Raw genomic sequence first — 25,365 nt, 5'->3', positions numbered from 1 at the left:
TGCAGATGTATGTAAAGTGATTAGTTTATACCAGTGATGGAGAACCTATGACATGCGTGTCAGAGGTGACATGCGAATTCATTTTTTTGGTTGATTTTTCTTTGTTAAATGGCATTTAAATATATAAAATAAATATCAAAAATATAAACCTTTGTTTTACTATGGTTGCAAACATCAAAAAATTTCTATATGTGACTTGGCACCAGAGTTAAGTTAGGGTTTTTCAAAATGCTGACATGCCGAGCTCAAAAGTTTTGCCATCACTGGTTTATACAATTATCCCCAACCACTTTCATTGGCCCAATTTCTGTACCTCAAAAATAAACCAATGACAGTCAAGTAGGGTTTGCTTTGTGTGTCTTTCTAGACCTTTTACTATACAACCCAACTTTTAAAAAATTAATTTTTTTAAGTTGTGGTAATACACATAACAAAATTTGCAATCTTAACCACTTTTAAGTGTACAGTTCAGTGAAGTAAATTCCCACTGTTGTACAATCATCATCACAAGAACTTTTTCATCATCTCAAACTGAAACTTTGTACTTTTAACTCCCCATTCTCTCCTCCCCAAAGGTCCTAGCAACAATGATTTTACTTTCTATCTCTATGAATTTGACTACTCAAGGGTATCTCATATAAGTGGAATCTATATATGTAAAAGCCTAAGTGACCAGTTGACCAAACAACCAAATGACCAGTCGCTATGACACTCATTGACCACCAGGGGGCAAACGCTCAACACAGGAGCTTCCCTGTGGTGGTCAGTGCACTCCCATAGCAGGAGTGCCACTCAGCTGACCATCGAGCGCCAGACGCAGGGCTCACGGCTGGCCACTGCAGCCCGGAGACCGCAGCGGAGCAGCAGTGAGCCTACCCAGTGGCGGCGGTAGCAGGCACAGCAGGGCTGGGATAAGCAGAAGAGGCAAGCAGGAGCGGTAGGCAGCACTGGACTGCTGGTTTCAGCCTGATCCCTGCAGGCTACACTGAGGGACTCCACCGGTGCATGAATCCGTGCACCAGATCTCTAGTAATAAAATACTTGTCCTTTTGAGACTGACTTAACTCACTTAGTATAATGTCTTCAAGATTCATCAATGTTATAACGTGTCAGAATTTCCTTCCTTCTTAAGGCTGAATATTTCATTGCATGTATGTACTACATTTTATATATCTATTCATCTATTGACAGACACCAGATTGCTTTTATCTTTTGGCTATTGTGAATAATGTTGCTATAAACATGAGTGTGCAAATCTCTTAGAACACTTGTTTTCAGTTCTTTTCCGTATATACCCAGAAGTGGAATGGCATTCTTTGTTCCACCTACATAAGAACAGGTTTAGTTAGTATTGTAAATGGCTTGAATGATGAGCCCCTACACCAAGACATATAATCTTATTTGGAAAAAAAATCTTTGTAGATGTAATTAAGGATCTTGGGATGAAATCATCCTAGATTATGTGGGTATGCCCTAAATCTAATGACAAGTTTCTTTATGAGACAAAAGAGAAGACAGACATGGAGATGATGATTATGTGAGATTGGAATTATGTAGATACAAGGAATGCCTATTGCTTAGCCACCAGAAGCTAGGAGAAGGAAAGAAAGAATTGTCTCCTGGAATCAAGAGTCCCTGTCCCTCCAACATCTTGAGTTTGTACTTCTGGCATCCAGAAGTGAGAACATAAAAAACTTTTTAAGCCACCAAATTTGGGGAAAATGTATTCAGGTATGCATGGTATTTCTTTGTGGTTTTTATGCCCTGATACTAATGAAGTTGAGCATCTTTTCATGTTTATTGACTATTTGGAGTTTTTCATTTGTGAAATGTCTGCTCTTCTGTCTATTTATTTATTTATTTAAATATATTTTATTGATTTTTTACAGAGAGGAAGGGAGAGAGATAGAGAGTTAGAAACATCGATGAGAGAGAAACATCAATCAGCTGCCTCCTGCACATCTCCTACTGGGGATGTGCCCGCAACCCAGGTACATGCCCTTGACCGGAATCGAACCTGGGACCTTTCAGTCTGCAGGCTGATGCTCTATCCACTGAGCCAAACCGGTTTCGGCTCTTCTGTCTATTTAAAAACAGTTTTTTCTTTCTTTATTTTTTTTTATTTTTTAAATAAATATTTTATTGATTTTTTTTACAGAGAGGAAGGGAGAGGGATAGAGAGATAGAAACATCAATGAGAGAGAAACATTGATCAGCTGCCTCCTGCACACCTCCTACTGGGATGTGCCCGCAACCCAGGTACATGCCCTTGACCGGAATCGAACCTGGGACCCTTCAGTCCGCAGGCCGATGCTCTATCTACTGAGCCAAACCGGTTAGGGCCATTCTTTATTTTTTAACCCTCACCAGGGGACATGCTGAGAGAGAGAGAGAGAGAGAGAGAGAGAGAGAGAGAGAGAGAGAGAGAGAGAGAGAGAGAGAAACACAGAGAGAAACACAGAGAGAAACAGAGAGAAAGACCATTGATATGAGAAACATTCATTGGTTGCCTTCTGTACGTGCCCCGACTGGGGATTGAACCCACAACCCAGGTATGTGTCATGACCAGGAATCAAACCAGCCACCTTTCAGTGTACAGGCTGATAATCAACCAGTGGAGCCACTCTGGCCAGGCTGCCTATTCTTTTTTTTTTAAACATAGTTGGCATTTTCTTTTTCACTCACAGGAGTAGTTTACATGTTCTTGATACTATCCCTTTGTCAGTCAGATGTGTTGCAAATCTAGTACCTTGTTTTACTTTATGGTGTATTAATGAACAGAAATTCTTAATTTATTGAAGTTGAATTTACCAATCTTTTCCTTAATGGTTTTTGTTTTGCATAGCATGTTAAATCTTGCCCTCCCTTGGGTGTCATAAAAATACCTCTCTTATATTGTCTTCTAAAAGTTCTATAGTTTTGTCATACACAAGTTTCTTTCCTCCTTGAGATGGATCTTTTTATATAGTCATGTGAGGATCCAACTTCTTTTTTTTCTCCCACAAAAATTTATTGGAGAGTTCCTCCTTTCTTCACTAGTCTGCAAAGTTACCTGTGTCAAAAGTAAAATTTTCTTATGCAGGGTTTTTTTTTCGGGGCTGTTTCACAGTTCTTTTGTCTATCTCTGCACAAATATCATACTGTTTAAATTATTATACTTTTAGAAGTTTGCTATCTGGTAAAATAAGTTCCTGCATTTTGTGGTTCTATTTTAGGAGTGAGTGTCTTTGCTTTTTGGTCCTTTGCTCTTTCATATAAATTTTAAAATGAGCTTATTAAACTTTATGAAGAAATCTTGCTGGGTTTCTGATTTTAATTGTCTTGAATCTATAAATTCAGGGAGAATTAACAAGTTTATGATACTGAATCTGTCTGTGAATATGGGAAAGCTTTCCATTTATTTTGGTTTTCTCTAATGTCTCAATAAAATTGTTAATTTTATAAACAAAGATTATGTATACTTTTTGGTATATTTATTCTTAGGTACTTCATATTTTTTATTTCTATTATAAATGATATTTCTTTTAAAAATTAGATTTTTTCTAACCAATTTCTGCTAAAGACATGTAATTGAGTTTTGTTTATGGATTTTATATCCAACAACCTTGCTAAACTCACTTATTAATTCTAATAACTGTCATGTGAGTGCTGGATTTCCTATGTGCATAGCTCTATCTGTAATAATAAAGAGTTTTGCTTTTTCCTTTCACTCCTTAGGTCAGCGGTCGCCAACTGGTGATCCACGGACCACTGGTGATCTGTAAGGTCTGAAAGGTTGGCGACTGCTGCCTTAGGTGAAAATAAGCATCTTTGGCCCTAGCCAGTTTGGCTCAGTGGATAGAGTGTCAGCTTGCAGAACAAAGGGTCCCGGGTTCGATTCTGGTCAAGGGCACATACCTTGGTTGCAGGCTCCTCCCCAGCCCAGGGGAGGTTGGGGCTCCTGCAGGGGGCAACCAATGTGTTTCCCTTGATGTTTCTCTCTGTCCTTCCCTCTCTCTTCCACTCTCCCTAAAAAAAAAGTCATCTTGGTCTTATTTCCAAATCCAGAGGGAAAGCCTTCTTCTATGTTTTATCATTAAGTATGATGTCTGTTTTAAGACTGGTTTGTGCTTTACTACAAATGCTTTTTAGACTTTAGATCGCCTTTTTTGAATCCACTAAGATGTCATGGATTTTTTCCCTTAAATTTGTCTAAGTCATTCACCACATTATCAATTTTTTTAATGTGTTAGACTCCACTTGGTCACAGAATACCCCATTTCCATTTCATGGAATTTACCCATTTCTTCTAAGTTTTCAAGTATATTAGCATAAAGCTATTCACAACATTTTCCCAACTTTCCAATTTCTGTAGCAAATGTACATATATGGCCTTTATCACCCTTAATCATTCACATTTTTAAAAAATAATGAAGTAACTCTTTCATTATATTAGGCTTTAGTTTGTAGTCTGAATACAGTCAGTATTTATTACCTTTCTGTTCTAGTCTCTGGTCCTCCAATTCTTTCTTAGGAGTTTTAGGTTTTATTAATTCTTTGTCCCAGGCAGCCAAAGCTTGTTTTTCCATCTGACGAATTTCTGCTTCCTCTGCATCTAAACGTCGCTTCCACTCTAGCAGCTCTTCTGCATGTTGTCGCCGTTGCATTAGTTTTTGCTCCCGCTTTGTCAGAAACCTATGGTCACACCATGAAGAACAGTGAGAGAACAAGTCTACAGGCAGAAATCACTTTGAGAATGCTATCACTCAGCACCTTATCAACAAGCTGTGTAAAAAGGAACATTCACACTACTCCTCTAAAAAAGTCTGCGATAACAGAGGCTTTGATAAGTCAACTTAGAAAATGAGAGAATTTATGTTTTACTTGTAATTGTAAGAGTAGCAAAGGAAAAAAGGCTGGTAAATTCAGAGAAAAAAATCTTGAGAACATCTGCACAACCATGATTGATAATATATATTCATTTTTCATAGGTGATTCTTTTTTATAAGAGAAGACATAAGGAATTTTTTCTGAAGGCTCAGGCCAGAAAACACAAATGCAAAACAACAAAGACCAAAACAACAACAAAAAAGCCCCTAAAGCCCCCAAACAAGCAAACAAACAAAAAGCATGTTTATGTCCCTTTTTCAAATGCAGTCTGGTTTTGCCTCAGGTATAGTGAGTTTGGGAGCCATGACCTGGGAGATACAATGCCAGGTGTTACTCTGTTTTTCAGGAAGAGAACACTGAACACCACAGGCAGATGTCGAATGTATATAAACATAACTGTTTAATTACTGGAGTAAAGGATGCAGAAAATACCTCAAGTTTCTCAATTTAACCTGATCTTTGAAATTAAATAGCCCAGTAACTCTTAGCTCCAAAATGTAAGGAGAAATTACCGATTTAGGAAAAGCTTTTTGAACTGTCCTCAAATGGAGATGCAACAGCTAAATAAAAGGTGGGCTGCTTATATTAGTGGAATCAGATCTGCAGTGGTAGCTAATCAACAAAAATGCACCCATGCATCCAACAAACACTTAATAAAAAGCCCAGGAACTGTCAATCCACTTCTTGAACAGCCAGCATGTTAAATTCATGTAGAAACAAAAAGGTAAAATCTATGGGACATTTGACAAGAGGCCTCTATGCTGTTAGAACAAACAAACAAAAAAAGAAAAAGAAAAAAGCAAACAAAACAAACAGAAAGAACAGAGCATGCTCTATCAAAGAGTGCGCTGAAAAAGGTGCAGTTACCTGACCAACTGGTTGTAGATATACAGCTGGAATTTGGGATGGAGGTTGGGAAAACAGACACTGAGAGAGGCCCAGTGATGAGACGTAAAGACAGAGAAGAAGTAGTGAACAGGAGAGCAGTGTCTACAAAATAAGGAGGAAGATTTTAAAACCAAGAGATCAAGAGGCAGAAAGAATGAGAAAGGGAAAGCATAAGAGCTGAGTGAGGAACTTTTAATATGTTTCCTGGAGAACATTATAAACTACTCAGTTAAAGCAAGTGTTATACTCTGTGTGACACATAAAACATGTACTTTTTATAGACCTTACCAATGATTTCTGAATAAACGTGCCTTTCTTCTCACATGTTACTTAACCATCATCTACACTTTTAAGTAATTTACTTGTTTGTTAGTAAAGTAATAAGAAGTACATTCTGCAGCTAAATAAACTGCCCCATAAGCTTTAGCATAAAGTACAATTATGGCTGTGAACCTACGTATCAGCAATTCTACATACATATGTAATCCTGAGCAAGTGATTTATATATCTGTAACTTGTCATATATTTTAAGCTTGAAATTAAATAAAAAAGCACTACATTTGCCTTACTTAACCTTATCATCATGATCAACTTGAAAATAATAATATAATTTAGAAAATCAATTTATGGTAAAAATACACTATTCACCTCTACAACAAAAAATTTACTGCTACTAACAGGACCAGGTAGAGGTTTCTTGCTTTATTTTTAACAAAGGCCCAATATTATCAAATAATAATTTGAAATACAATATCCATCCTATAAAATATCAGGACACATAATTAAGAATAAACTAAGCTAATTCCAGTTTTAAAATTCATGCTGTGGACAGCTCAATCACAAGGTTAAAGGTAAGAAAATTATATATGTTAAAGTTATAAAAACAGCAAAAATCCACTAGTTTCCCTTCTTTTTAAATAACAAATAGATCATTATATACATGAAAGAAAAAATAAGTCTAGTAAGTTTGGAAAGGCTAATTCTCTTTGACAGAGCATGCTCCTGTTCACATGCACACAACAATAACTTGTGGATCAAGGCAACATTTATTGCCTTGGAAGGGCAAGGAATAATATCAGTACGTCACAGAAGTGAGAAAATCTAGGCATAAACCCAGTCACTCATTTGGATTTTAAAAAGTATGCACAGTCTTTCCTATGTGTATTTTTAGAAAACAGACGATCTCAAGTCTGTTTTCTGTATACAACTTAGTATTTCGCCTCTCTCATTTACACACACACACACACACACACACACACGCGCGCACCTGGATTGCCTTGATTTTCTGCACCAAAGTTCGAGGAAAAATAAATTTTCCAAATTTCAGTAAGACACTGCAATCTTCCTTGCCATTCTTTAATGCAAGAACATATAATAAACTTATTTTGATGCCAATTATCAAAATACTTTGTGAAAACACATTTACTTGGCAAAAGTTCCAAAAAAAATCGATTCAACACTCAAATTTCACCCACCCTCTTATTAAGTGTATAACCGCTAAATGCATGCATGACCTAGTACAAAAAGTAGAATATTGAAACATGTGCAATAAACTGTAAAAAGATACAATTTAATTTTTTTGTCCAGCCCAATAAAGGATAATTTTCTCTATTAAAACAAATAGTGATCTTTTTCTTCATTTGTAAAGATTAAGCATATTCAAAAGCTCTAGGTTAGAAATGAACACCAGAAGAAAGGGCTAACAGAAAAATAAATTAAAATAAAGAAATAGTATAATAAAAGTTTTAACTTAAAGTTAGAACTTCTTCCCAGAACATATATGTTCCTTATTTAATATATGTACATTTTAGAAATAAAGAGTATCTTTTAAAAGCTAAATAACTAAAGTTGAGAGAAAAGCACGGTATTTTACACTAGACTTAACAATCTTTCAAGATGCTGCACAAGAAATAAAATTTGTGAATTATGGAGACATAAATGCCCACTAATAGAAAATGCTACTAATACACTTTATAGTTGTTGTTAAGGTATCACCCCAACAAGGCCTCTGTTAGTAAGAAAAGTGTACTAGGATTAGATGAATAAGAGATTTAATAGAGTATGGAGATTATTATGTTCCTACCAGAGGCCCGGTTGGGTCCCTCTGCGTGTCCTGCAGGGATCAGGCCAAAACCAGCAATCCAATGCCGCCTGCTGCTCCTGCTCATCCTGGCCCCAGTGTGCCTGCCACCGCCGCTCAGCAGGCTCACTGCCACTCCACTGTGGTCTCTGGGCTGCGGTGGCCAGCCCTGAGCCCTGTGTCTGGCACCCATCAGTCAGCTGCGCAGTGCTCCCACTGAGGGAGCGCACTGACCAACAGGGGACAGCTCTTGCGTTGAGCATCTGTCCCCTGGTGGTCAGTGTGCGTCACAGAGACTGGTCAACAGGTCGAACGGTTGCTTAGGCTTTTATATATATAGATGATAATGTTTAATCTTAAGAAATTCATGAGTAATTGCGTCATTTTTAAAGTCACACTTTCACACACTCTAAAGTTGAGCTATGCAGCTATTCAACTCCAGCAATGAGCCAATGGGCCTTTTTCCAGTTTCAATAAATACTACTTAGAAGGCTCAGTTTCTACTTAGATAACTTTAAGTCATCAATGTAGGTGTTTTTTTAAATTCTAAGGTTAAAAGCAGATAAGCCAACTTAATTCAACTTTAATTTTAGTTGGCTAAAGTTCAGAGAGCAGGTTTCCAGTTCCAGCTCTGCCAGTTGATGTGTGTGTGACCTGGGACCAGTTACTTAATCTCTGTGGGCATCATTCCTTCCTGTAAAACTAAGGGACTATATTAGATGACTTCCCTAAAAACTCTCCTAGTAATAGCATTTTATGGTTCTTTCTTTCTCCATTCAAGTACCTCCTCACACTTTTTTAATACAACAAACTGGTAGGCCATGTGACATAAATGAGAACCTCCTCCCCAACTAAGCTTTTATAACTATAGATTGTCCCAACATATTATAAAATCATATAATTTGGAAAAGCAAAATTAGGATCTAAATTTTTAAATGAAACAACCAGTTCTAAAATCATTTGGTTCTGAAAAATATTAAATAAAAATCTAATATCCTAAATCATTTTAAAATTCTTTCTGTCTCTAGGATTCCTTAATGTTATATTGTTATAAGTAAAAATAAAATTTGTTTTTAATTTGAAAATGGATTAATTTTTTCAAGTCCCTAAGCATTTCCTTTCTTTTTTTCTTGAATTTATTGGGGTGACATCCTATATAATAAAAGAGAAACATATAAATTGACCATCCCTCCACTACACTCACCAGCCAATCAGGAGTGCTTATGCAAATTAACCCAACAAAGATGGCAGGTTAATTTGTTTACACAGGCGCCGTGTGGAGAGCAGAGTGGGAGAGCCAGCAGCTTGGGGGGACGTGGTTCCCTCGGTCGCTCCCCAGAGGCTGCTGGGTGGAGAGCAGAGCAGGAGAGCTGGAGGCTTGGGGGATGTGGCTCCCTCGGTCACCCCCCAAACCGCTGGGCGGAGAGCAGAGCGGGACAGGCAGGGAGAGTGGAGCGGCTTGGGGAACTTGGCTCCCAAGCCGCCAGACGGAGAGCAGAGAGGGAGAGCTGGTTGCTTAGAGGACTTGGCAGAGTGGGAGGCCATGGAACGGAGACAGAGCAGGAAGGGAAAACCAAGAGTGTGGGGAGCACCAGGAATTTTGGGAATAGTTCTGATGGCAGCCCCAGGAACGGAAGTGGAAGCCCAGAGCACGGGGAGCACCAGGAATGCTGGGAATCGTAGTTCTGGTGGCAGACGGCTCTCCTAGAAACTAGAGCAGTGGTTCTCAACCTTCCTAATACTGCGACCCTTTAATACAGTTCCTCATGTTGTGGTGACCTCCAATTTCATTGTTACAGATAGAACATAATTAAAGCATAGTGATTAATCACAAAAACAATATGTAATTATATATGTGTTTTCTGATGGTCTTAGGCTCCCCCTGTGAAAGGGTCGTTCGACCCCCAAAGGGGTCGCAACCCACAGATTGAGAACCGCTGCTCTAGAGCAAAGTGAGCCTGGAGCAAGTTACTGTTGCGATGGGGGATGGAGGGAAAGCAAAGGTGAGAGACATAAGTAAAATCAGAGTGTCTAGGAAAAATTAAAGGGAAGATATCCTAAAACTTCCAGGAAATCTCCACCAATGAAGCAAAGAAAAAAAAAAGCCTCTATTATTCTGTGAGCAACAAACCAAACTGAGTTGGGGTCTCAGACAATTCACTCATATGATTGCAAAGATAGACAGAAACTCCCGGATTGGAGAGGGTTCCCCTGAGGGCTCCCAGATTGGAGAGGGTGCACACCCACCAGTGCATGAATGTCGTTCACCGAGCCTCTAGTTGGTTAATAAAATTATATAGGTTTCAGGTGTACAATTCTATAATACATCACCTATATACTGTATTGTGTGTTTACCACTCCAAGTCAAGTCTCCTTCCATCACCATTTATCCCCCCAATATTCTCTTCTACCTTTCCCTAGTCCTTAAAACATTCTTAATGATATTCAAAAAGAAAGATAAATGAGGATAAGATAACTGACCTAAAAGAAAATGCAGTCTAGTATTTTTTTCCAATAGAAAACTCTATTCAATTACTTAACATTATCTAATAATTTACATATACTTAAACAAAATAAGACAGGTATATTATTCCTATCTAGAAAATAAAAAAAATAAAAATATATTAACAGACTATCAGGATTTATTCAGCTACTACACTTAGTCTAGAATCTTCTCTATAAAAATTATATTTCTAATTAAGGCAATATGTATTACATTCTTTAAAATTCTAATTAAAATATCTTCTTTAATTAAATATCCAAAGCCTCCCTTGCAAGTTAAATCCTTAACTTTTTAAATTCAGCAGATACGGTGAAGATTTCAATATTAGTCAGCATTACCATAAATATTTTTTGGTTTTGTTTTGCTTTCACTAAATAAATATATTTTATTTTTCAATTGCAGCTTACATTCAATATTATTTTGTACTAGAGGCCTGGTGCATGTAATTTGTGCAGTTGTGGGGAGGAGGGGCCCCTCAGCCCGGCTTGCACCCTCTCGCAGTCTGGGAGACCTCAGGGGATGTCCAACTGCCGCAGAGGCAGGAGAAGATCCCACCACAGCCACTGCACTCGTCAGCCATGAGCCCGGCTTCTGGCTGAGTGGCACTCCCCCGTGGGAGTACACTGACAACCAGGGGGCAGCTCCTGTGTTGAGCGTCTGCCCCCTGGTGGTCAGTGCGCATCACAGCGACCGGTCATTCTTTTGTTTGGTCATTTTCCATATTAGCCTTTTATGATACAGGATTTCAATAAGTTCCTATTTGAAAAAGCCTTAATAAATTAGTCTATTCCATGGAAATCGTCCAAAAGGAATACTTACACATTGATGAATATTTGGTTTTAACCCCTTCCATTTTTAAAATTTGTATTTTTTAAACTTATTTTTATAATCAACGTGGGTATTTTTAAGTTATGAAATGTTAATATTAAGTTTTAAAATGCCATTTCAGCCAGGCTGGTATGGGTCAGTGGTTAAGTGTTGACCCAGGAACCAAGAGATTGCTGGTTTGATAACTAGTCAGGCACATGCGTGGGTTTCGCACTTGATCCCTGGTAGGGGGTATGAATGAGGCAGCCAATTGATGATGCTTTTTTCTCATCAATGTTTCTCTCTATCCCTCTCCCTTCCTCTCTCTCTTAAAAAAAAATCAACAAAAACATATTTTTTTAAAAAAAGAAATGTAATTTCACTAAAGCAATGAAGTGCCAATGTATAACACCGCACCTATAGTTATTAACATTTGACTTACAACAGCTTAGTTGTTCAGAAACTAATTAAGTCATAGGTTGATTTAATGAATGTAGAGCATTATTTTGAATATAGAGCATATTTATGAATACAGAGCATTATTACATTTAATGATGTGTGGTACACTGCCAAAGGATATCAAGATACAACTTAAGTTCAACCTGTGGTTCAAATTGCTAACTTAAAATAAAATGGCAATCAGCAAAAATTTGTAATGGGTCTCCTTCCACATTTAAAGAAGGTAGAGGTTCTTCTTTAATCAAAGGTAGGGTCCACTAGCAGCTAATTTACATATTTAATGCAATATACACCAAAGAGAGTAAACTCTCACATTAATGTTCTTTTACATGGTCAAAGGGGACATACAACTGAGCTACATTTAAGTAGCTTCTTTAAAAGAGCCTTTAGAAACTAATACTTAAAATTCCCAGGAGAATTTCAGTCTTTGTAGTTTCAATTGAGCAATCCACACCTACTCACAAGGTTAAATTTCTCTCTTCTATTGGAGTAAGCCTGAGAGTTGTCAAAAAGCCACAGGATAAGATCTCAGGACATACCATTAATTAATTGCTTCCCCAAGTCAGGAGACCTGTCCTCAGATTTCAGAGAAAGTACAAATTTCACACTTACTCATAACTTTTGGCAAAAGAAAGGAGAAAACATTGTCATAGGTATATGTACAAATACTACTCTTGATTTTAAAAATAAGAAACCTGGCTATATTAAAAACAAGAATATTTGCTTTATAAATCAGATCTGTATTTTACTTGTAGACTGGCAATCTTTCTGCTAAAATACTACTAAATCCATACAGTACTATGTTATACCAAACTAATCTAATGAAGTACATTAAAAATATTATTTTTTAATACTACTTTCAATGAAAACAGGAACTATTTATGAAAATGAATTACTTTTCATCCATGCGGCTTCTCATTTTCTTCAGTTTCTGCATAATGCTGCTAGTTTCACTGCTGGAAATGGAAATGGGGGAAGGACTTCGGGTCTCCAAGTCAGTTGGACCAGGACTGATTGCCTTATTATCCTTTGTATCATCATCACTATGTGAGTCCTACAAAGAAAGGGGAATAAAGTATTATACTTTTACGAAAATTCAAGATCTCAAAGTGATCATAAACACTGTCATTTCAAAATTAAGTTTATATCCAAAACAGTATTTATAAAATAGCTGAAATTATGTTATTACTTAGATGACAAAATTATATCACATATTTAAAACTGGTTAAAATATAAATTTTATGTTGTGTATTTTATATATATTTATATATAATCACAAAGTGTAATATTTTTTTAAGAAGTAAAAAAAATTTTAAAAACTTCTGCTGTTAGTAATCTGGTATCTAAATGTCCTAATTTAATATATATAAAAATTATATATATTCCTCAAGAGGAATATATAATTACAGACATTGTAACTATATAAAACATATGTACAGACACAAACAATGAAGGGAACACATAATTATTTTAATCATACTGATGGATGGATCTTTTTCTTTAAATATTCTTTATAGAAAACAATGTTTTTACAAATTAAAAAGTTTATAATAAAACATTTAGGAACCATTGGTTTAATCAATATATTAAACCTAATGAACAAAAGTAAAACTTTAATTGCTTAGTAAGACTTTCATACAAATAATCATTTATTCTTTACTTTTTCTGGAAGCTGGATAGGAATAATCATGACTTTTTATTTTGTGAACAATACAAACAAAGCAGAGGCCTTCCCCTTCCTGAACGATTCAGTCCTAAAATCATTAGATGAACAGAACAAGGTGGAGAAAGACAAAGAGGCTGAGAGTGAGGTGTCCCAACCTCAGTGAGATGAAGAGCATCTAACGTAGGAGAGTGGCCTAAGCGGGAAATAAGAGCCCAAGTCGGGCAATGGGGATGTCCAGTGGGACGTGGCAAATCATGAGCCCAGAGTGAGGTGAAATTCCCAGAGAACATAGTCTGTGTCTCTCCTTTGAATCATATACCATTATATTAACATTGAATACCTGAAATAAGTTTCATATAAACAGCAAAAATAGTCTCTCTCATTAATTCTAAGGAATGTATCTGGATTGATGAGAAATAACAAGGTTCTCTGTCTCAACTGAGTTCATAAATGGAAAACATTTTTAAACTAATATCTGAGCCATGTGTTCCTTTCAAAACTTGAATATTCCATAGTAAAATAAAAAAATACTATCACTGTACATAAAGGCACATACATAAAACTTTACCCTAGTTCATCATGTATCACAGTGCTAGAATGAGCGTACCCATCGTATCAGAAAATGAGGCAGGGCTAGGAATTAGCAAGCAGCATGAGGCCAAAAGCAAAGAAATAATAATTTCATGTGATTTACCAATTTATTTTCCCCTGCAGACTTTAACTTCTCCTGCAGTTTTATGGTAGTCTGTCGGATCCTTTCTATCTCCTCCTGCTGTTTAAGAATCAGTTGTCTTTCCTTTCGGGCTGCCTTATTAGCTTCTTGAAGTCGTTTAATTTCTGCCTAAGGTTTAAAGAGTTAGGAGAGGCACTGAGATTTGGAGGAGAAAGGTCAAAAGTAACATTTTAAAAAGAAAATCATCCAATCATCACATTAACAAGAATAAAAATATACAGTATTCTATCTAATAATAGACAAACAGGGTAATTGACCGTACCTTCGCTATGCTTCCCATTGGCTAATCAGCACGATATGCAAATTAACCACCAACAAAGACGGCGGCTAATTTGCATACAGCAGGCAGGGCTGGGACCTTCAGGATCTGGGCCCTGGACCCAGGCCCCAGCGAGGTGGGGCCGTCAGCGTGCGAGCGACACTGCCTGCAGGCCCCGGAGCCCTGACCGGGCGAGGCGGGGCCAGCAACGCGAGATGCTGCCAGGGTGGCCCCGGGCCTTGGATCAGTGACCTGGCGAGGGAGCAAAGTGGCGGAGAAGGGAGAGAGCCGAGGGCTAAGCGGCGAAGGGAGGGAGCGAGGCAGCGGAGAAGGGAGCGAAGCCTGCCTCGGTGGGCTTTGCTCCCTTCTCTGCTTCTCTCCGGTCTCAGGAAGCCCTATTTTTGCAGGAATCTTCCTGCAACAGGCCTCTAGTTTCAAGATAAAAGTAATAACATTGAAAACTCTGTAAATATTGAAAAAGGAAAAACAAGTCACATAACTTCATCTATCTAAAATAATTTAACATAACCCTTTAAATAATTATAATTACACCAGACTATGATTTCATCTGCTCTTTTTATACTTAATATGCCCTTCACATTTTCTAGTATAAGTTCCTTATAAATTTTTACTATCACTAACACTGCTTAATGTTTATAATTGTTTCATACTATGGATTAGTTCTTTAGGAGAGATTCCAAAAAATAAGACAAAGAGGATGAATCATTTGATGGCCCTTAAAAGGGTGTGTGTTTTTTTTAACCCTTAAAAGTTTTAAATTTGTTTTTAAAACATAATTGTCTCCACTTAAAATGCCACCAAAAACATTTAAGACTACATTGCACCAAGCTCTCTCTACACAGGGTATCATAAGCTCTCTATTGCTAATTAAGTGAGCAAAAGATGATACACTTTGCTGTTAATAAATGTTAAAACTTAACAGGGATTGTCCTTTTTTCAAAAATGTTTTAATCTGTTTTCTTGTCAATAAAAATAAACATAATAAAGACATTAACAATTTGTTACTTATAATTTCTTGCAATCATGTTTCCTAGGTAAACTAAAAAAAAAAAAAAAAAAAAAGGCTATTTAAGTAGTAATCCAACATATAACTCAAATGATTAAGTTCATTGACCATCTAACAAAATAGTAACTGGCAACAGGTCAATAAGGGAAAAGAAAACTAGAATCTATTGATTCCATACTGACCAGGCAATATGAAATATGTTTACATATGTTATTGCATTCAGTCCTTACAACCACCCTATTAAGTCTATATAATCTCACTCCCACGGATAAGGAACTTAAGTCTCAAAGAGTTACTTAAACTTGACTATGATTACACAATTGCAAGTGACAAAGCTAGAATTCAAGTACTAACAACTAACATTTATTGAGCACTTACCGTGTGCCAAGGGCTGTTCTAAGTTTATTATATGTATTAATTCATTTATTCCTCCCAACAACCCTGCAAAGTATATTATCAGTATTATCCTCAGTTGACAGATAAGGAAACTGAGGCACTGAGAAGTTAAGTAACTTGTCCTAAGTTATGAAACTAATATTGATAGACTTCGGATTTTAACCCAGGCAATCTGACTCTAGAGCTGAATTTTTAAGCACTACACCATGCTGCCTATCCAAGATTCAAATCCCAGGTGTTTCTGAGTCCACTAAACCGAAATATTTGTCAACTTGTAATAAATATGCCTTAGAAATCTATTGGAAAAACAGTGACTAAAAAAATATTAATCTAAATAAACTCTTATAAATACCTTATTTTTAAAAAATATGCATTTCAAAGGACTATTTTATTTTACATACTAAATGAAGGCAGAAGACTTGATTCTATACTGCAGCAATTTTCAACCTTTTTCATTTCATAGTATACATAAGCTAATTACTAAAATTCTGCAATATGCCAAAACAGTTATTTTTTGCCAATTTGTCAAAAAAAAAGGTATATAATTTTGATTCAAGAACACTGGGTGGCTATTGTGTTGGCTGTTGTCATTTTTTCATTTGACAATCTAAAGGAAAGAGGTCAATAACTAGTCAGGTATTGCATGTTTTAAAAATTCTTGCGGCTCACAGGTTGAAAATTGCTGCTATATTGTATTAAGTCACCAGTGACAAGCAATCCCAATTTGGAGAAATATAGTAGACTACCAAGCAACTCCTGTAATTATAGTAGTATAGGCATAAACAGTGGTGAATATCAATTAAATCTCAATTAACATAATAAGAAAAAGAGATTAGGCAAAATAGTAGATTCCACATCTAACTTGCCTTATGATAAGTTCTCTTACAGTAGTCTTTTTCCTAACGTACCTTTTCTTGCTGCAACTTTAAGAGCAAGCCACGCTGCTTCTTCCGAAGTGGGGGCATTTTATCATCTTCTCCTTTGTCTCTGAGATGTCTGCAAATATTTCCCATCAAGACAAAGATTAGATTAAATTTCTATTCTAATGTCAATAATTCCAACCACTAAAGTCTCTAAACCAATTAAACATTTTCAAATGGGGAAAACAGTTGCTCCATGCAGCAATTCCTATCCCAACAATTATTTCACTGCACAAACAATATATGCAAACTACATTGTGTTCTTTAAAAAAAAAGGTTTAAGAAATTTACAATATAATAAGGGAATTAAGTATAAAATAACAACATCAGAGTCAGTTAAGTGAAAAAAGAGGAATGCAAAGAAAATGTTACGTGAGTAGAAGGTCTTAAAAGCAACATGATTCAAATATGGCAGCCATATTTCTAGCTTATGAAACCGGGTTGATCAAATCAAAGAAACAAAATCATCTTTAAAAACCAAGCATTTGGTTTTAATGAGAAAAATTAAACAGTGAAAACTATGCTCACTGAAAGAACTTACTTTTTCTGATGCTCTAGCCAGGCTAATTCAGCCTTAGTTTTCTCCTTCAAGGCTTTTTCACGGAGACGCAGGAGTGAAGACTGGTGAGCTGCCCTCATTTCCTCTTCTTTCATATACTGTCGAACCATCTCCATAGTAAACTTAGAAAAGCTATCTTGTCCTCCTGAGAATGGCATGCTCAGCTCCTAACACAAAGAGTTTACTTTGAATTTATGATCATCTAAACCAGAGGTTCTCAACCTTCCTAATGCCGCGACCCTTTAATACAGTTCCTCATTCGTGGTGACCCCCAGCCATAAAATTATTTTCGTTGCTACTTCATAACTGTAATTTTGCTACTGTTATAAATCCTAATGTAAATATCTGATATGCAGGATGTATTTTCATTGTTACAAATTGAACATAATTAAAGCATAGTGATTAATTACAAAAACAATATGTAATTATATATGCGTGAAAAGGGGTTGCGACCCATAGGTTGAGAACCACTGATCTAAACCTTTTGGAACATAATTCACTTCACTAAAAGAGGTATGCAGAAAAAAAAAGAAACATGCACTTATAAAATATTATATAAATAAAAAGAATTAAATTAAAAATGTTGTCAACTGCCTAGCTGGTGTGGCTCAGTGATTGAGTGTCAACCTATGAACCAGGAGGTCATGGTTCAATTCCCAACCAGGGCATGTGCCTGGATTGCAGGCTCGATCTCCAGTAGGGGGCACGCAGGAGGCAGCTGATCTATGATTCTCTCTCATCACTGATGTTTCTCTCTCTCTCTCTCTCTCTCTCTCTCTCTCTCTCTGAAATCAATAAAAACTTTTTTAAAAATATTGACAACCATGTAGAAAACATTATTCAAAAAAGGCACGAGCCCTGGCCAGTTTGGCTCAGTGGATAGAGCGTCGGCCTGCAAACCAAAAGGTCCCAGGTTCGATTCCAGTAAAGGACACATGCCCAGGTTGTGGGCTCCATCCCCAGTGAGGAACTTGCAGGAGGCAGCCAATCCATGATTCTCTCTCATCATGGATCTTTCTATCTCTCTCTCCCACTTCCTTCCTCTCTGAAATCAATAAAAAAATAATAAAAATAAAAAAAACATGAGGGGGGGTAACATTCATCTACTAATTTATTCAGCCATTAAATTTTTTTAAAATATATTTTTATTGATTTCAGAGTGGAAGGGAGAGGAAGAGAGAGAAACATCAACGATGCGGGAGAATCATTGATTGGCTCTCTCCTGCAAGCCCCCCACTGGGGATCCAGCACACAACCTAGGCATGTACACTTGACTAGAATCAAACCTGGGACCCTTCAGTCCATAGGCTGATGCTCTATCTACTGAGCCAAACCAGCTAGGGCAGCCAGCCTTTAAATTTTAACCAACAACCACTGTAAGGCTGGTACTGCCCCAGGGATATAAGCATGGTAAGAATTTGTCTTTACTATCCACAAGGTTTACATTTTAGAATGATATAAATATAAATTTTTAAATAAAATTAAAATTTTTAAGAGTGAAACAAGTAAAAAAGCTAAAGAGATAACTCTGGTTCAGACACTCAAAGGCCTTAGGAATAAGTTTGTATTCTACTTTGTAAAGAAGGCAAAGCCTAATTTTATAGCAACAATGTAACATAAAATTGGTATCTTAAGAAAATCATTTTGATAGCTAACAATTGAGTTCAAGTACAAAATGTATCCTCACAACTTTAAGAGAACACATTCACAACTACTTATGAAGCATCTCTATAGGTACACTGAAACCCACCTTGGCAGAAGACAGTGTAGTCTTTTCTGGGGAAGTTTCTTCATCAGAGTCGTCATGATGGCTTCTTCTCTTTTCCAGGTTAAATCTGCGATGACTCTCAGAAGGCAGTAAAGATCGAAATGATTTTTCTTCTATTTCATCTTCTGTCATGGATTCATCAAATTTCAAAGAATATTCTGTTACAATAGAAGCTGAATCTAAAAGAATATGGAGCAGTAGATTTTATCATTGTAACAGTTTTCAGTAGATACTCTATTAGTGGCAGCTGCTGCCTCTTTATGAGACAATATAATAAACTCATAACTAATCACTAGCAGTAAGCATGAAATAAACAAAATTCACTTATTTTACAAACAAGAACTCTAAAATATCTAATATTAGTACAAGAAATATGGTAAAAGTGTAATGTACTTAATTTACAAAGAGCTCCTATAAATCAATTAGAAAACTAATACCCTATAGAAAATTGAGAAATGGTCATAGGCTATATTCCATCTTGGTATTGGGGGGGGGGGGTATTTAGTTGTGGCTGATGTCTATGTTTAGTTTACTCTTTGTGATGTATGATTCTAGGGTTTTGACAAATGCATTGCACCAGACAGTGCATACAACTATACAAACATGCAATACCTTACATAATAGTTGTTTCACACTAAAAGTTCTGTGCTATGTATCCACTTTGTAGTCAATCATTCTTCTTCCACCTAACACCCGGGAACCATTAATCTGTTTTCCATCCCTGTCTTTTGTCTTTTCTAGAATTTCATATAAATGAAATCATACAATATGTAATCTTTCGGGCTTGCTTCTTTCACTTACTAAAATTCATTTAAAATGCAACCATGCTGTTGCATGAAGCAATAGCTTCTCCCTTTTAATCACTTGACAAATATTCCAATGTATAGATTTACCAGTCTATCCATTCCCCTCATAAAACATCTTGTAGCTTTCAGTTTTTAGCAAATAAGAATAACAGTGTTATGGACATTAGTGATAGGTTTTTGTGTAGACATACGCTTTTAAATCACTTGGGTAAATACCTAGGCACATGATTGCTGGGTTCTTATAAAATACTGTGAAAATGTCTCCAAAGTAGCATTCTGTACTCCCATCAGCAATGAATGCAGGTAAACTCGTGTTGCTCTGCATTCTTGCCACCCATTTGTTGTCAGTTTTTTGGATTTTAGCCATTCTAACAGATATGTTGTAGTATCTTGTTGTGATTGAATTTTCATTTTCCTAATGACACATGATATTAAATACCTTTCCTATGTCTATTTGACATTTGTATATTTTCTCCAATGAAGTGACTATTCTTTTTTAATTGGGTTGTTGAGTTTTAAGAGTCCTTTAAGATAGGAATTTTGTGGCAAATTCAGTCTCTAACTTTCCACCTTCTGGCTCCCCAAAATTCATTCCTTCTTGCTTGCAAAATACATTCACCCCTTCCCAAGGGCCTCCAAACCCATTCCAGCATCAACTACACATTCAAAGTCTCATCTAAATGTCATCTAAGTAGATATGGGTATCATTCATCCTGAGGCAAAATTCCTTTCTAGCTACGAACCTATGAAACAAGGCTAGTTATATGCTTCAAAACACAATGGTCGCATAAGAGTAGAATAGACAATCCTATTCCAAAGGGAAAAATCCAAAGAAGAAAGGGGTAGTAGGTCTTCAGCAAATCCAAAATCTAGCAAGGCAAATTCCATTAGCTTTTAAGGCTCAAAAATAATCACCGTTGGCTCGATGCTTTGCCCTTCAAGCCCACAGAGGTGGCAGTCATGCTTTCTACACCCACTAGCAGGGCTTTGCCCCTCATCCCTGAGTGGTACCTGCACCCACTCGGCCAATGGCATCAGCTTTGCTCCTGAGGCCCTGAGCAGGGGCAGCTTGGACAACTGAAACCAAGGAGCGGGCCCCACCCTCTGAAATCAATGAGTGGACAGCCTTATACTTCAGCCTTCGTGCTCTGAGCCTGTGGTGGCAGGGGCTACCCAGCTGATACATAAATCAACCTCAGGATCAGTCTTCTATTTTCTTGAAAGATAGGCATGTTCACAGCTGGGTAGCTCTATTGTCTTATCCAGGGGAATCCCAGAAGTCTGAAAGTCTTCCTAAATTTCATCCCTTCTCTTGCCCTTCAATCCAAATTAGCAGTGTCTCTGCTGGTATAGTCCTAGCTTCTGTTGAGATGGCTGATTAAACCCAGGGGTAATCTCTTTATGGGGTGACTGTCAAGTCACCCTTGGTGTTCTCTCCAGAACATGTTTTCTCAGTTTTTACAACATGGATAGGCTGAGAGTTTTCCAAATCTTCAAGTTCTGGTTCTTTTATGCTTAACAATTCCTTCCATTTATCTTTCCTCTCACACTTTACTCTAAGTAATCAGAAGAAACCAGGCCATGACTTCAACACTTAGCTTAGAAATTTCCTCAGCTAAATACCCAAGTTCATCCCTTTTTTTAAATTAAAACTTTATTGTTCAGATTATTACAGTTGTTCCTCTTTTCCGCCCACCCCCATAGCTCCCCTCCACCCAGTTCCCAACCCACCCTCTGCCCTTACCCCCGACACTGTCCTCATCCATAGGTGTACAATTTTTGTCCAGTCTCTTCCCAACCCCCCACATTCCTTCCCCTGCCGAGAATAGTCAGTCCACTCCCTTTCTATGCCCCTGATTCTATTATATTCACCAGTTTATTCTGTTCATCAGATTATTTATTCACTTGATTTTTAGATTCACTTGTTGATAGATGTGTATTTGTTGTTCATAATTTGTATCTTTACCTTTTTCTTATTCTTCCTTTTCTTAAAGGATACCTTTCAGCATTTCATATAATACTGGTTTGTTGGTGATGAACTCCTTTAGCTTTTTCTTATCTGTGAAGCTCTTTATCTGACCTTCAATTCTGAATGATAGCTTTGCTGGGTAAAGTAATCTTAGCTGTAGGTTCTTGCTATTCATCACTTTGAATATTTCTTGCCACTCCTTCCTGGCCTGCATAGTTTCTGTTGAGAAATCAGCTGACAGTTGTATGGGTACTACCTTGTAGGTAACTGACTGTTTTTCTCTTGCTGCTTTTAAGATTCTCTCTTTGTCTTTTGCTCTTGGCATTTTAATTATGATGTGTCTTGGTGTGGTCCTCTTTGGATTCCTTTTGTTTGGGGTTCTCTGCGCTTCCTGGACTTGTAAGTCTATTTCTTTCACCAGGTAGGGGAAGTTTTCTGTCACTATTTCTTCAAATAGGTTTTCAATATCTTGCTCTCTCTCTTCTTTTGGCACCCCCATAATTCAGATGTTGGTACGCCTGAAGTTGTCCCAGAGGCTCTTTACACTATCTTCATATTTTTGGATTCATTTTTCTTTTTGTTTTTCCGGTTGGGTGTTTTTTGCTTCTTCGTACTTCAAATCTTTGACTTGATTCTTGTGATCCTCTAGTCTGCTGTTGGAACTCTGTATAATATTCTTTATTTCAGTCAGTGTATGCTTAATTTCTAGTTGGTCCTTTTTATAACCTCGAGGATCCCACTAGACTTCTTGAGGGGCTCACTAAATTTATTGGCGGTTTCTAGAAAATTCTTGAAAAACCTTGTAAGTGTGGTTTTGAACTCTATATCCAGTAGTTTGCTTTCCTCCATTTCTGTCATTTGTGACCTGTTTCTTTGTCTCCGCATTTTGGCTGCTTCCCTGTGTTGATAAGAGTGGCTTTCTGTGCTAGGTGTCCTATGGGGCCCAGTGGCTTAGCCTCCCCAATTACCTGAGGTGGACACTCTGGGTGCACCCCTTTGTGGGCTTTGTGCACAGTCTTGTTGTAGTTAAGGCTTGATTGTTGTAGGTATCATCGGGAGGGACTGACCTCCAGGCCAACTGGCTGTGAGAATCAGCTGTGTCTGCAGTGGGAGAACCCCTTCTGGGGCAAGACTTGCTTCAGTGGGGCTTTGGTGCTGAGTCTGCCCCGAGTGTGTCCCTTATGGATCTGAGGAGTTGTAATCTGGATGGTCCCACTCTGACCCCTGGGTACGCTGGCTCTTGGATCTTTAAGCAGGTGCTAATTTAGCCTCTGCCTGAGGCTACCCAGCAGGAGCTATGGAGAGATCTGCAGATTCCTCTTCTTTGTTTGGGGTTTGGAGGTGCGCAGATGAGGCCCAGCTGTGAAGCAATGTAAGCTGCTGTGGGGCCTTGGGCCTCCTTTTGGAAGTTCTGGGTCTCTCTGAACCAGCTGCAGTTTGTTAGGTACTTTTTATATTGCAAAGGGCCAGGCCTTTCATATGCAAAAGCCTCTGCCCACAGCTTGAATGGGGCAGGGTCTCAGGGGATCAACAGGGCGGAGCAAGCAGCGATGTCTGCTTCTCAGTCCTACCCTAAGAGGCCCTGCATCTCAGTGTCCCGGTAATTGCTGCAAGCATCTCTGAGAGAAAGCTGCCCTCGAGTTCCGACCGATGCCAGACAGTCCAGTTTCTCCCCATATGAGTCTGGGTCCCCAAAGACTCGCCCGGAACTAGAATTCAGAGCTGTCTGGAGCTTGAGACTCCCTCCCGATTGAAAAAGGCAACCGTGTCCTCATTTGCCAGTCCTTTCCACATGAGCCTCGGTACCTCTGCACTTTACTTCCGCACCTCCTCTGAGTCTCAGTGTGCTTTTCTCTTTCCTTCTAGTTGTAGAATTTCCACTCAGCCAGCCTTCCTGTGGTTTTGGATGATGTCCGTTTTGTCTTTTAGTTGTATTTTTGAAGTTGTGCGAGGCAGCAATTTCCGGTGTTTTTCTATGCTGCCATCTGGGTTTCTCCTCCAAGTTCATCACTTTTAACTTCCTTTTTATTTCTTCTTTTAAAAAAAGAATTTTTATTGATTTCAGAGAAGAGAAAGGGAGAGAGATAGCAACATCAATGATGAAAATCCTTGATCGACTGCCTCCTTCATGTCCCCCACTGGGGATCAAGCCCACAACCTGGGCATGTGCCTTGACTGGGAATCGAACCGTGACCTCCTGGTTCATAGGTCTACACTGAGCCACTGAGCCATGCCGGCTGGGCTCATCAGAATCACCTTTAATGTCCATATTCCTACCAATAGGTCTGCAAAAGGCAATATAGGCTTTTTCTAGGATGTACCTCAAAACTTCTAATCTTTACTCATTAGCCAATTCTAAAGGCATGACCACATTTTTAGTATTTGTTATGGCAGCACCTCACTTCTGGGTACCTAGGCCTAAGGCTATCATAATTATAGACAGCTATATCTAGATATTATTTTCATTATAAAATGTACAAAAATATTTCAAAGGGTTCCAGAAGCCTCCCAAAACAATTACACATATATGTGCAAGGAAGTTACCTTTCTCATCAGGAAGAGATGGTACACTGTCACTTTGTAGAGAATCATCCGCAGCAGTCTGAACCTGTTCATCAATAGAACTCTCCGTCTTTCCACCATGAAGTTTCTTCTCATTTTCCTTAGAAGATGGAACTGAAGGACTTTCTTGACGGCTGCTACCACTACTACTTCTGTTTATGAATATAGAAACAAACAAAGAAGGCAACAAAATAAGGATAACTTCAAAGTAAACTTATCTGGCTAAGGAACGGGGGTTATGATCAAGATACAAAATGATAAAAGATGTAATATAAAGCATAAAAATAATAAGTAGACATAAGCCCGAGAAGAAACTTTTAGAAAGGATGAATAGGAGAGAGGAAGGTTTCACATTTAAATATTCATACTGGGCAACTACTATTCTAAGGCTCTCACACTCATATTTCCTATCATTTTAAAACCAAGCTACTGAACGAGCTTGCATGGCTCAGTGGTTGAGCATCAACCTATGAACCAGGAAGTCACAGTCTGAATCCCGATCAGGCACATGCCAAGGTTGCAGGCTTGATCCCCAGTGTGGGGAGTGTAGGAGGCAGTTGATCAATCATATTCTCTCTCTCTCTCTATCCTCTTTTTTTCTCTCTCTCTCTCTCTAGTGATGTTTATCTCTATCTCTCCCTCTGCTTTCCTCTGTGAAATCAATTAAAAAACAACAACAATATTACAAAGAAAGACCCAAGCTACTGGGAAAAGAGGCTTCTACTTGGTATTTCCACCTCCTTACTTTTCATCAATATCACAATTTACCACAGTCTGCTTCAACCCCAACTACTCTACTGGAACTGCTCTTCTAACCTCTACCTAAACTCTAATTGCCAAATCCAATAGAATATCTATGACCTTAGATGGTGTTGACCTCTATCACCTTCTTTAAAAGTTCTACTCGCTAAAGCAAATATAAGTAAAATGTTAACATCAGGGTAACCTGGATGAAAGATAAAGTATAAAAAAACAAATTTATACAGTGCTTATATAATATAGGTTCTCAAGGAATGGCAACTATATTGTTACATGAAACAACTGTTTTACAAATCAGCAAATTAAATGGGGAAGGTAAAACTTTCATTTAAAGA

At 37.7% G+C, this 25,365-nt stretch overlaps 1 protein-coding gene across 1 annotated transcript in view; it reads right to left on the bottom strand.

The window, feature by feature from the left end:
• Window positions 1-25,365, bottom strand: part of CEP350 (centrosomal protein 350) — a 103,520-nt gene that overhangs the window by 28,211 nt on the left and 49,944 nt on the right. Inside the window, exons 22-29 of the mRNA XM_081112357.1 lie at window positions 24,254-24,423; window positions 18,917-19,113; window positions 17,149-17,333; window positions 16,596-16,683; window positions 13,967-14,113; window positions 12,503-12,660; window positions 5,737-5,859; window positions 4,475-4,674 (exon numbers count right to left, since the gene is read on the bottom strand). Of these exons, the coding sequence (XP_080968483.1) occupies window positions 4,475-4,674; window positions 5,737-5,859; window positions 12,503-12,660; window positions 13,967-14,113; window positions 16,596-16,683; window positions 17,149-17,333; window positions 18,917-19,113; window positions 24,254-24,423 (1,268 nt within the window). The remainder of the gene's footprint in view (window positions 1-4,474; window positions 4,675-5,736; window positions 5,860-12,502; window positions 12,661-13,966; window positions 14,114-16,595; window positions 16,684-17,148; window positions 17,334-18,916; window positions 19,114-24,253; window positions 24,424-25,365) is intronic.

The sequence above is a fragment of the Myotis nattereri genome, assembly GCF_964212035.1.
Source record: "Myotis nattereri genome assembly, chromosome: 18".
NCBI lineage: Eukaryota > Metazoa > Chordata > Mammalia > Chiroptera > Vespertilionidae > Myotis > Myotis nattereri.
This window is presented reverse-complemented; position numbering and strand designations above follow the sequence as displayed.